Source organism: Apodemus sylvaticus, chromosome 5 (assembly GCF_947179515.1).
Source record: "Apodemus sylvaticus chromosome 5, mApoSyl1.1, whole genome shotgun sequence".
NCBI lineage: Eukaryota > Metazoa > Chordata > Mammalia > Rodentia > Muridae > Apodemus > Apodemus sylvaticus.
This window is the reverse complement of record NC_067476.1, coordinates 62,636,722-62,649,898: the sequence shown is the minus strand read 5'-3', so window position 1 is coordinate 62,649,898 and position 13,177 is coordinate 62,636,722. Positions and strand designations below refer to the sequence as shown.

At 36.4% G+C, this 13,177-nt stretch overlaps 1 protein-coding gene across 1 annotated transcript in view; it reads right to left on the bottom strand.

The window, feature by feature from the left end:
* The window catches only part of Znf804a (zinc finger protein 804A), a 232,067-nt gene extending 225,359 nt beyond the window's left edge, over positions 1-6,708 (bottom strand). The window contains exon 1 of the mRNA XM_052181171.1: positions 6,598-6,708. Coding sequence (XP_052037131.1) covers positions 6,598-6,708 — 111 coding nt within the window. The remainder of the gene's footprint in view (positions 1-6,597) is intronic.
* Positions 6,709-13,177: the final 6,469 nt, after the last annotated feature.

Sequence of the window (13,177 nt, the reverse complement as noted above, 5' to 3'; positions counted from 1 at the left end):
TTTGGGTGATGAGTAGCTACTGTACATTGAATTCTGCATGTCTCATTTACTAAGACTGCTAGTAATTGAAGCACAACTCTACTACTGCAAACATTTAGTGTATGAACAGTACTTATACTGAGGAAAGTATGTCAAGCCATTTTTTAGAGTTTAGAATAGTACATCCAGTAACAGACAACATTTACTTTAGCAACTAAGATTGAGTATTAATTATGTATTACCCCCACTTCATCTTACATTGTGCTAGAAAGTATAGAACAATACATTTATAAAAATTAATGAAGCCTTGCCAGTTATAAACACCATGAGAAATACATTATTTAGTATAAGCATTTGTTTGGAGTTTTTATTTTGTTTTTGTGTTTGTTTGCTTGTTTGTTTGTTTGTTTTGGAGGCAAGGCTGCCTTTAAAATCAAAAGAAAATTCAAAATAGAAGTTTCAGAAAAAAATATAAAAATTATACTTTAATTATATTCCTTGTGGTTGGCACCATAAAATGTGATAGACAGAAACATATAATCCCTTCCTAAATTTAAGTTACAGTAAGCCAGAGATTATAATTGTTATATTCACTGAAGTGATTTATCAAACTCCTAGATCACAGAATTCTGCTTCAATAGTACTATCTTTCATCCATAGGTCACTAGAGGAAGCTATCACAATGTTGTAGAATCATCAGAATTATTATAAATTTCAATTTTTACTATCTCTAATAAGGCTATTAAGAAAATGGTCTTCACCTAAATAAACTAAGTATTTCAGGTTCAAATTATGTTTAAGAATAACTACAGACTAAAACTGAATTTAAAGTTAATTTGAAAAGACTAGAGATAGTAAGAAAATACCTAAAGTACTGGCAACCAAACTGAAAATGTTTTTATTTTATTTTATTTTTATTTTTGATGTTGGAAATTGAGTCCGAAACTTCATGAATGGTAAATGTGTTATGTACAATTGAGCTATATTCTCAGATAAAATCTGTTACTTTGAATGTGGAATGTATCATCCTTTCTTGCTTATATGCTTCTTATTATGACATTGCCTAATGTTAATCAACAAAAATGTGACAAATGAAGGTGGAAGACATTATGAAATTTCTTCAAGTGATGTTAAGACTTTTGACTTCTTTAGAGTTGGTCCAATGAAGGATACACACAGAAAGAGAAAAGTGATTTTATATCTCTATAGGAAAATCTGATAGGTAATAAACATAGAGTTACATGTTGTCATTACTTGAGAAGGTAGTATTAAAAAGCAGAAACCCTACCCAGCAATAAAAACAGATCTCTGAGGTCAAGGACAAACTAGTCAACAGAGAAAATTCTAGGACAATCAGAGCTACATAGAAAAGTTCTGTCTTAAAATAATGAAAGAAACAAAAAGAAGTATAGAAGTGATAACCTAGAAAATATTATTTTCGATTGATATTGAAATCCAAATTTTTAAAAACACTACATACTAAAAAACTGCCCCAATAAATTTAAATATACACATACATATACATATACACATACATATACATATACATAATATAAATACAAAAAGGTGGTCCCAGTATAAAATCCAATTAAATCGTTGGACTAGGCTTTCCTACATTTTTAAATTAAAATGCAATCGGCAACCTCAATAACACACAAATATTGGTGCACATCTGAGGAGTAGAGACAAGATTCTAAGTAACTACTCAAATTAGGTAGTTATCGAGCTGTTTAACTATTTAATAGCAGCTTTTCTTCTTGATGGTATTTCATATATTTCTTGAGTCGTGACAATAAACTTTCAATTATTAGGACTTTTCTCATTTAAATAATATCTCTGAAGATGTACATGCTATAAAGTTTTATATAATAACACCAAAGATTAAATAGAAAATTTAGTTCAGAAAAGACTCAACATAGTCATTGATACTCAATGCGTGACTTTTAAAAGATACTTGCAAAAATATGTAATCACTGAATGTAGGAGCATGTTCATAAAGCTGATGTCTGTGGAAATACAACCATATCACTTGATTCCAGCCTGACCCATGAACTCTTTTATAGATAGTATTCTATCAATGCTAAGTTTTCAATGTCACCAACTTAGAAATAGATATCTTCAGTCTTATAGCCATAGGCATACCCAAAATAGGTTTTACTGAGTCAATGAAACCTTTCAATCATAATTTCTAGGAGACACAGGAAAGGTAAGTGAATTGCACAAAAATCAAGTTATGTTTAAATGACAAAAGACAAAAGGTATATCTCAAGGTCAACCTAAATTCTGTCACTTCTAATATACAAATAAAAAATATTTTTGTACTTTAAAATTAATACATAGGTAACTATCCTGAGTGACAAGAAATGTGGAAATAAGTCAAAAAATGGGAAGACATTTTAAAGCAGAACCAAAATGAGCAGGAGCATTAAACTCTGATCGTTGGCTCCTCCAGGAGTCCAGTGCAGCTGAAGCATCTCAGTGCAGTTGAATAAACTAAATAGCAATATCTGGAGACCAATCAATAAATTAACTTCTAACTAAGCCTAGGACTCGCCATATAAAAAATGGTGGTACAAGAAGAAAGGAGGAGTGGCCCCTGGTTCTAGAAAGACTCAGTGAAACAGTATTCGGCAAAACCAGAACAGGGAAGTGGGAAGGGGTGGGTGGGAGGACAGGGGAAGAGAAGGGGGCTTACGGGACTTTCGGGGAGTGGGGGGGCTAGAAAAGGGGAAATCATTTGAAATGTAAATAAATTATATCGAATAAAAAAAATTAAAAAAATTAAAAAAAAATGGTGGTCGTCCTACAGAACTGAGACCTGGGTGAAAAGGCAGGGATGTTTGCCCACATGAGGATAAGAAGCAAATACATCCAATTCATATTTTAATTATAATTATAATTTTAATTTAGCACTAATTTCTCTGTACTTGGAAGCAAGAAGAAAGGTAAAATGGTTTCAACTACACATGACACAATAGTATCTTTAAGTCAAATTATCACATTTATCATTATAAGCTCCAAGATTTACAATATGTCATAAAATTTGCATCATTGCATTGGCTTACTGTGTGATCTTCCACCACTAGTGGCTCAGTTTTTGTACTTTAATTCAGTTATATTTAGGCACTAAATGAGACATAAAAATTCTGAACAGCTAATAGACAGAATGCAACAACACATAATGAATCTAAGATTGCTAACGTCAAAACTCACACTACACATTGAAATGACATATAAATATGTTGCATATTTAATTATATATTAAAAAATTTAAAATGTATAAGTAGGTCAAATAATTTCTGTGTATAACGCGCAAATTTCTATTAACAATGAATTTATTCAAAAAGTAGTTTCCAATGCAAACTAGTTGAAAAACAGGCAACTTAAATCAAAAAGTTTATTCAAGCTCCTAAACTTTACTCACAATGATTTGTGTCACTAATCAAAGATTAATTTCTCATCCCATGAAATAAAGTTATGTCAAGAGATGTTGATGTAGTTTGTAACAGACACAACAAGTAAATTGCTTTACTATTTTTTTAAGGCATGATATAATTGGAGGCTTTTGAATGTATTAAAATTGCTTATTTGGAAAATTTCATGAATGGGTTTAAGATTGTCAAATGCTGGGGCTACAGTGGAGTACAAATAAATGTGTATATGCCTGCACAATCATACCTTCTCAACAGTTCTATAGGAGAGCTGCCATTTTTAATATAGGAAGTCACAGGTTTAGTAAGAAAAGAAGTTAATTTCTTGATTGGACTTCCTCATAGTTGTCATGAATTCATTAATATGCATGCTTTATTGCATATAGAACAGAAGCAACAAACCAAAGACACTGAAATCTGTATAGACACTGAAATCTGTATAAAGCAGACATATCGCAAGTAACTTTTTATTTGTAATAGCACACCATATTAAAAGCTCTAAATGATAAATTAATATCAGGAATAAGTATAAGTTATACAATTGCTTTTATTAAATCTGAAATTCGAAGAAATTAAAAAATACTCATTAATCAACTGGACATTGAAAATAATTTAATTTCTTGGGGAAAATTTAATTCTTTTTTTTTCTGTGAATGGCTTTAGCTATATCTCCTTGAAATTAAACATGGACATCATTCTAATTCCTTTTTCTTAGAGGCAAAATTCAATATAAGAAGTTAAAATACGAAAGAGTATAAAAGGTTTTCTGTTCTTGATATATGAATGTAGGTTTTAAAATGTTGTATGTATTTAATACAACCACTTATTAACTTAAAGACTAAAACATTAAAACAGACTACCTGAAATGTATAACTTTTAACTTGAAATTTTTCATCAGATGGTAAATACCAATTTTAGGTTAATATTTATGCTTCATATTTCTAAAATTTCTGGATGAAGTATTTTAATTGAAAAATATAGCATATAATAGGGCTCAAATAATTTTAAATGCTGACAAGAATACATCATCATATAAATTGAACAAGTTTTTCTTAATTAGCATAATTTCTTATCAATAGGTCTAGACTCTTCAATTATAATTAGGGATGAGCATATATCTCATTTTTCTTACTGACAAAACTCATTAAAAACATTTAGAACACATAAACATATATTCCCTATAAAGAAATAGTGTTAAATAGAGTTTATTACAAACATGAACATTTAAGTCATGAAACACACACACACAATAAATTCAGACAGGACAGCTTATGAAAGTCTGGGACAACTGTCACGAGCACCCTACAAGTTTCAGCCATTACAGTCATGAGAAACATTACGAGCTTAATTTCATACCGCATCTGTCCTGCATATTGCTTCTGACAAGTACATATATTTTGATTTATCCATCTCATTTAGGTGGCTGCTTTTAATGTGCCCATTTTAATCATGAGATTACACAGGCAAAACTCATATTTAACCTGCCCTTTGTCAACATGAGTGAGGAAGAACTCATTAACATCAAATACACAGCAAAGAAGTCATCACAAGCAAATCGGGTCCCTGGAGAGCCTTAGGCTACTGAAGAAACGCAACGAACAGCACTGTAACAAGTTCGGGGCTGGCACATAACTGCTCATTTTTTTCTATGAACTCTTGACTGGTTTAGCTCTATGCAAGGGAAGTATCTCCATTTAGTCTAGTTCTTTTGCTTGTCCTTAAATTAAACGTAGTTTAATATATAACATTGAAGAGCTCTTTAAAACGTTAGCGGACTTCTCTGAAAGTCCAGACAGTTTCAATGATCCTTCTAAACTCTACCTACCCTATAATACTCAACTAAAGATGTGGGAAGTATATGCTCTTCGTGCAGCAAAAAGAGCAAATAAACACATCTTGAACAATAAAGACATCAAACACTCTATCAAATGTATCCTATAAGTGTCTCAATCCACTGAAAACTTCAAATGAGAACTTTTCATCCTCGCAAAAAAATTAGGGGATTATTTACTAATGTGCATACACTTTTAAACATATAAAGAATCTGGGTCTGAGAAAACTGCATTCGCCTTTGAGCTGCGTGTGTCCTTGAATTACTCTATCTATCCTTTCAGATGAAAACGAGGAGAAATCTAGAGCGGAGTCTGACAGTGGGCACAGACTTCAGAAAGTCTTACACTTTTACCACCTGACTTTGGCTGGACTCTGAGTACTAAACTAAATGGATTCCACGCTACTGCTCTCTTCCTGTGGACAAGTGTGGACTTCTCCTGACACCCTTGCTCTTGAGAGTTGGTTCTGTAGGCAGGCTTTGTGGATGATGAGCTTTGGGTAGAAAGTAGAAGCTCTTTCCTACTCCTCTCTCTCTCTCTCTCTCTCTCTCTCTCTCTCTCTCTCTCTCTCTCTCTCTCTCTCTCTCTTCAGCACATCTTCCACCAATCAAGAGTGCTTTTCCTGCTGGGTGCTGAAGGACAAGCCGTGCTTGTCAGTGAGAAGAGCTGTGTGGGCTTTATCTTCTAACATGTTTCCTACTGTCTCTTCTGTGACACAGTGATCACCTTCCATCCATATCCCACAACTCTCAAGAGTGGCACGCTGAAAGTCGTGGGCTGACGCTGACGGGCATATTCTGTTTAGCTTCATACAGAAAACTTCTCAGGAGAGAACTTTGCCGTCAGTCCTTCAGAGAAGAGCCAAGAGCCAAGAAACAAACTCCTTCTGAGACCCTCACTCAATTCAGGCACATCCCCTAAGCCACCACCCAGATGGGTCGCTGCTCCATCAGACACCCACACCTCCATCCACCTTCAAGCTGCCTAAGCTGAAAGATGTCACAGGATCACTTGGGGTTAGTGTTCCTTTCTATTTTTAGGAGGCCCTGTTGAAATAAAGAGAGATTGATAATCTTCAGCACTGTGGAGTGTGCTGGACAGAGAGCTTTATGAAGTGTCAGAAAAACATTTAAGCAGAGCTTTCCTAAGATTCCTTCCTTTTCCTACACCCGATTCTCATCCCACGCCCATCAGATAAATAAATGGAACAAACGAATTCTTTGCAAAACAAACAACATAACGAAAGCTCCCAAGTCCACCAGTCAACTCATTCCTCAGGATATGCCCTAGTAGATGAGACCCAAATAGAGACAGAGACAGAGAAAGAGCAGGCGAGAGAGACAGAGAGAGATTACCAGAGTTTTGTTCCCGTTCTTGCTGAGAGGGCCCCGGAAAACTCCCTTGATGTTGCGAAAGTGTCCGTTGCTGAGATGCGTGGAGCTGATGACAATGTAGTAACACTCCATGGGGCAGCCGCCGCCTCTCCTCCGCAGCCGCCGCTTCCACGCACCCGCGCCCGCAGCCGCAGCCGGGGCCGGGGCCGGGAGGGTGGGCTGGGGATCGCGGCAGGGTGAGCGGCCGGGAGTGCGCTGGTGGCTGGCACTCGGGTTCCTTATGCCCAGCTGCGGTGCGCGCCCTGCCACCTCCGCATGCCGGCCGCGCTTGTCTGGGCTCCGGCGCAGTGCTCGCCTGGAGATAGGAAAGGGGACGTGGAGCCTCGGGGGAGGATGCAGCCACGAGGGGGGCCGGGCCGGGCGGGACCAGGCGGGAGCGGTCAGAGCCCGCGCGGTAGGGCGCAGCCGGGCAGCGGGAGCCGCCCGCGCGGCAGTGGCAGCGGTCGCAGCATCCCCCGCGCCGGGCGCCCGCACTCGCAGTCGCTGCCGCTGGCAGGCATGAGTGTTATTATAGTGCGCGGCGTTGCCGGTCCATCGCACTGAGCCAATGGCAGGGAGCCACTGGGCTGATACTGAGAGCTGTCAGAGGAGTACATCTGTCACCCGCCACCTCCCCCCCGCCTCCCCCGTCGCCGGGACCCACGGCCGCGCCAGCCTGGCCACGAGTGGGAGTGCGTCGCGACCGCCAGGGGCCGGGAAGCGACGGCCGGTTACAAGTGCGAGACTCCTGCGAGGTGCGGGCGGAGGTTGGGGGTTGGGGAGCAACGCGACCGGGGCTTCTGCTCTGCCGGTTGGAGCGCGGGCGGGGGAGCAGGGGAAATAAATAAATTAATAATTTAGTACCCAAGCCATCCGCTTTCAATTGCAGCGAATCGGGGCAGGTGCCAGGTGCCTCTGGGTTTGGCTTAGGGGAGTCTGCGCTTTGATGCATCTTTTGTATGGAATACCCCGCACCCCCGCGCCCCCAGTTACACATATCACAAGTGCTATGTGCTAAGAGCTTGGGGGAGGGGATTTGGGGCGACGCGAGTGGAAGTGGGGAGAAGGGAGACGCAGGGACTCCTGATGGATGTGTTCCCATTCCTGGCGTTCTCCCCTCATCCACCTCCCCTGGGAGCATCAGTTCTTCCTAAATTGCCAAAGCTGAGAGGGAAAGGATGCTTTGCGGCAAAAGAAGCCACTGCCAGGAGCTCCCATGCAAGAGAGGTGCTGAACAAAAACGGAAGCTTTCGCCCTAGAAGCGACCTGAAAGGAAAGGCGCCTGCATGCAAACTCCTGCGCTTGTGACAGAAAGTAGGGAATGGGGTCTATTTGTCTTCAGCAGAGAGCGATTGAGGTTGGATTTTAAAGGGTCAAGGCAGCCATAAGGCAAGGACTGCTTCCACCCTAACCCTTCCCAGGTGATCCACTGTCTGTGTAAGTTTAGCTCCTTTGAGGTGGTATAGTGAGAGCTCCACGGACACACACACATAGATCTGCTACTACCATAGGACTCATTAGTCGGCACTTAAAAAGATCGATTCCAGGCATGGGAGGCTGGGACATGGTGCCTTCATTGGATTTACTGAAGGCTTTATTTCCCTTTTGCTTTGAAAGACTTAATTGGTTAAAGCAGATTCCAGACATTCTGATGCCCCCATGACAGAGCAAACTGCAATCAGATATAAGCTGTGTTTATCCATGGGTCAAGATTACAATACGGTAGAGCATCTGTGCTCTATATATAGAATTTTAGGTAGCAATGACCACCCCCATTCCCTAAGCCATAATATGGTATTTAAATGAATCTGACAGTTTGATTTCACTTTTTCAAAGAAGATACAATGGGTAAGTCTTGCTAAAAGAGGTGGTAGTCATGTGAGTGAATTATAAATTACAGGGTATAGCGGAGGAGTGTTAGATTTATATAAAAAGAAATTTTCCACGTATCATGCTTCAATTAGAAAATACTTGATGCGTATTGATTAAAGCTCATTATGAAGTGTCGGTTATTTTAGAAGAAGCAGACTAAATTTCTCTGATATCCACTTGGGGGAGTCTGGAAGTCTTGAGAGAAAGAGAAGTTGAAACTGGGAAAACTTGTGTGCTCTGTGGAAGAGGTCACCCAGAAACATGTAGAACTCAGAATGAACACAATTGCACTGAAAAGATATTCAATATTGGAAATTAAAGAAATTTCTGACTCTCTTTACTTCAGAATCATTTGTTTGTTTCTTTTATTTACCAGTTGAGCATGTAGGCTTTCTCTGCAGGCACCACTTGAAAAGGACTGAAGACTCATAATTATACATTTGAAGTTTTCGAAAACATTATTAGAGAGGAAATGGATTGAGTTTCTTGAAGCAGAGCAAGGAAGTATCTTGGGAAAGACACACCCATATAAGATTTAGTCATATGTATTTCGTTTTTTTTTTTGTAAGTACATGACTCAAAATAATGTAAGCTAGATTTGTTTGCAAACAATTTTTACACAATACAGTTGTGATGCACAGATCTTATGGCATAGATCTCAATGTCTATTTCAGAAAATGAGAACTAACTACATGAATTGTTCCACGGCACATCAGACAGCAGCTGTGTCAAATGTCACATTGTTCTTTTAGAGGAAATATGTACATGTCAATTGTATGTTCACACATACATGCATATGTGTATAGTATGGTAATATAGACAATGTATTTATATACCATGCATATACATATAGATATACAATCATACATACATACTTAAATAGCTATTAATGATTTTCAGTTTGTTTGTTCACAAAAGCTCAGATAATGCTGACTGACTGCAACTCAAAGTTAATCTAATTCCTGCATCATTTGGATGAATCTTAGGAAGTTATCGAGATAGCAAAAGCATCTAAAGATTTATGTGACAAGAAATAGTGGCTGCACATGAGTTCTCAGTGCATGCCTACACACAGGCATACCATAAAAATAAACTTCAGTGAAAGGCCTCTCTAATCTCCAGCAAGAATCATTCTCTTGTCAGAGTATTTTCAACAGTTACATCCTTGATATAAAGGAGTGGGAGGGACCTTGGTCACAGGAAACATTGTTTTTGAATGCTGCTACATATAGCAGCATAGATTTACCACCAATTAATGAAAGATACTAGCAGTTATAAAAAATGTCAAATGTTTGTATGGAATATAGCCATATTGTTTCTTTATACACAGATAAATGGCAATCAGTGCAATCGTCAAGTTTCTATACCTATAATTTGAACAAATTTAGTGTTCATAGCCAAACTGGTCATTAAAATGAAATTAGTGACCATTCTTAATAGTCACTGTGGAAAGTGGGCATTTTACCATTACAACAATAGAACAATTTTGAAGAAAACCACATTATTGTGGAAAACATGCTTCCAATACTAAGTAACAAACACTAGGTATAATGGGGGTTTTATTAATTTTTTGTCAAGTATTTAATGTAAGTCTTTTTCTCATCTAGGAAATGGCCACTGATTTGGCAATAATAACTTAAAGCTGTGGTGGTCTACTTATATTACTTAAAAACTATCCTGATATCTTAAGACTTTGAATAGCTATTGTGGCATGTGTTGTTTTAGAGAGCTATGCCATTTTCATTTTAAAATACAAAGTTTTTTTTTTGTCTATAGCCACCTCATATGAATTAAGTATATAGCTGCTTATTATAAATATTCAGACTCAATATATCTTAATCACAAATTTTTAAAAATATTTTATGGATTAGTTATACATCACTTGTGCTCAATTGCCATCTCTGGCTGAAAAAGGAAATTAAAATTTTAAATATAAAATATTCATTAGTCTAAGATATATAATTTACTTTTGTTTCATCTAGTTCAGTTTTACATCTTTAAAAATTGCATTTCAAAATAAATAAAGTCCTGCACTTTGTGCTTGCTCTCACCATGCCTTCCTATTCTCAGATCAGATCCGAGCATCAGGCTGCTGCTATGCCCTGAGCATAGTGCAAATTGCTCTGCAGGTGCACCTAGCTTACGACAGACTTCAGGACAGTGGTCTTACCCTAATAAAAAAGAAGAAGAGGAGACCATTGGTTGGATCCCTTTGTCCTGATTCCTTACCTTGATTTTCCCAACACAGCTGATTTCAAGTGAGGAAATCCAGTCTGTGTAGTTAATGGACGCCATAAGTTACAACCTGTTTACTGTCGTAGAAATCACTAGATGTTTTTACTCTAGCTAAATAACTTTACAGAACTCAGTCGAATGACCCTCAAATTAGGTCAAGTTCTGAATTCTAGTCACCCAGCTTTATTTACATTCTCTTCGCTGAGTTTTTTATTTTTCTGCTAGTTATCCTTGTAAAAAACAAACAAAATGCATGTCACGAGTGTCTGTGATAGATTCTCAGAACATTTTGGATGAAATGTATAACCATCTGACTAGATAATATGTAAATAAGTGCTTCCTCTGTTTGAATTCTGTTTAGTTTACATATATTTGGAATTATGCTGATGCCAAGTATTATTGATCTCATTATGTTGATCCAATAAGGAAGAATCACATAATTCAAAAGATTTAGGACTTATTTGTTCTAATATAAGGCCAAATTATATCATAGCCTTATAGAAAAAGGTGCTGTACAGTTATATTGGAAACATGCAATGATGATATCACCACAGAGCACACACAGGAACCATGAATTTCAGACACTTTCAGACCAGTATTGGTAAACAGTCATAAATATATTCATGTTTAAGTGATTTCAGCAAGGCAACATCATCTGTTGTATAAAATTAAGATTGTAAATTGGATATTTTGCCTGTTGTATTTTTATTTGCCTTCATTTTTGTTTTGTTTTTACATAAGTTCTATAAGCATATGGGTTTGTATAATTAGTTTGATGGTAACAAATTTAAGTAAAATTATGCCATGAGTAAATTTCTCTGCGAAGAAATCTTTTAAAAGAATAGTCACACTATTTAAATATGAGAAACAATGGTATAAACAAGCTATGACATATATTATATATCAAATAAGCCCTACTGACCTCATCTTTAGGCAATAACAATATCGTGTGGCTTATTAATTGACAATTTGCAAAGTTATTGTCAAATTACTACTCCTTTAATTGACTTTATACTAGTGTTTCTGATTTTCCATTTCAATCTTATATGCTGAAACACAAAACTTAAGCTCTGCAAATTCATTACCACTCAGTTCACTACAATGTAGTCTGAGACTTAAAATTCTCCACTGTGAGTGAAAATACACCACTAATTAACTGATAAGTCACTGATAATATGCCATATTTAAATTAGAGATGTTACAAAGTCAAATGTATGTCAGAATCAATGAAGTTTGGAACCAATGTTTCTGTAGACCGCTGTTATGAATATCTCACAAGAATTACTTATATTCATCTTCAAGTAAAGCAACCCCTTGAGATAGTTTCTTAGTCAAAGTCTTCTACTTCTATTATTTAACCTTTAAAATAAAATGAATATACAAGCTACTATCTCATGTATTTTCAAGCTTTAACTTCATTGATTCTCAGATAGCATAGTTACTCAAAGCTTGTAATGACCAAGCTTGACAAAAATTAAACCCCATCTTGTTTTACTCCTTGAGGGGGATGGGTCATGAATATTTCTGCATTGTGGGAATGAAAAAACTAAGGCAAATGTAAAATTATTTTTCTTTAGTTAGACCTTAAAAGGTTGAAGATAAGTTATTTAACCTATAAAATATTTTTACATATTTCTTAAAGGAATATTATGTGGTTCTCTATACCATATTTAGCAAATACTGATAATTTCAAAGCCCTTTTCCCCTCTTTCCTTGTCAATTCTTCTAAGTACCCTGGGAGAAGAGCCAGGATATGCTAATTTAAGAGCCAAAGCTATATTTCCAACATATTGCCAAAGAAATTAATGGAATTGGATGCTACATAACTTTTTCACCAAAAGGAATAACATTAAGATATATTATTTTGTGTTAAAAAAGGAGCAATTTTTGCATTTCTATGTTTTATAGGATTTTGAAAGCACTATAGCAATATGTGTCAAAATTAGAATTGTGTATAAATTTTGACTCAGCTATGTCATTACTGTAGCTTGCTACACAGATGAGTTCTTGTGTAAAAAGATATTTATCAGGAGGTTTTATGCAACATTGTTCAGTTGTTTATTCTTATAAAAATCTGGCTATCAACAGGAAATAGTTACATAATATGTTATATAAGCTAAACTTCTGAGAATCTATTAAATTATAAAGCATATTTATATCCATTGATTCGGTATGGTTACTTAGTTGCTTTTTAACATAGGAAAAGTAACCACCAAAGCACACAAAGCATATAATATAATTTAAATTTGCATATGGATGGAACAAGTATATAGTTAAAATATATTAATATATTTTTAAAAATATATAAAATGTACTTAAAATAATTAACAGATAAAAATATGTAAATTATATGTACTATTGACTGTGTTTGTTGGTGTTGTATGAGCTTAAAGATGAAATCATAAGAGAAAGAAAAAATTGAGAAGGAAGAGAAAGAGAATAGGCAAGCGTTCAT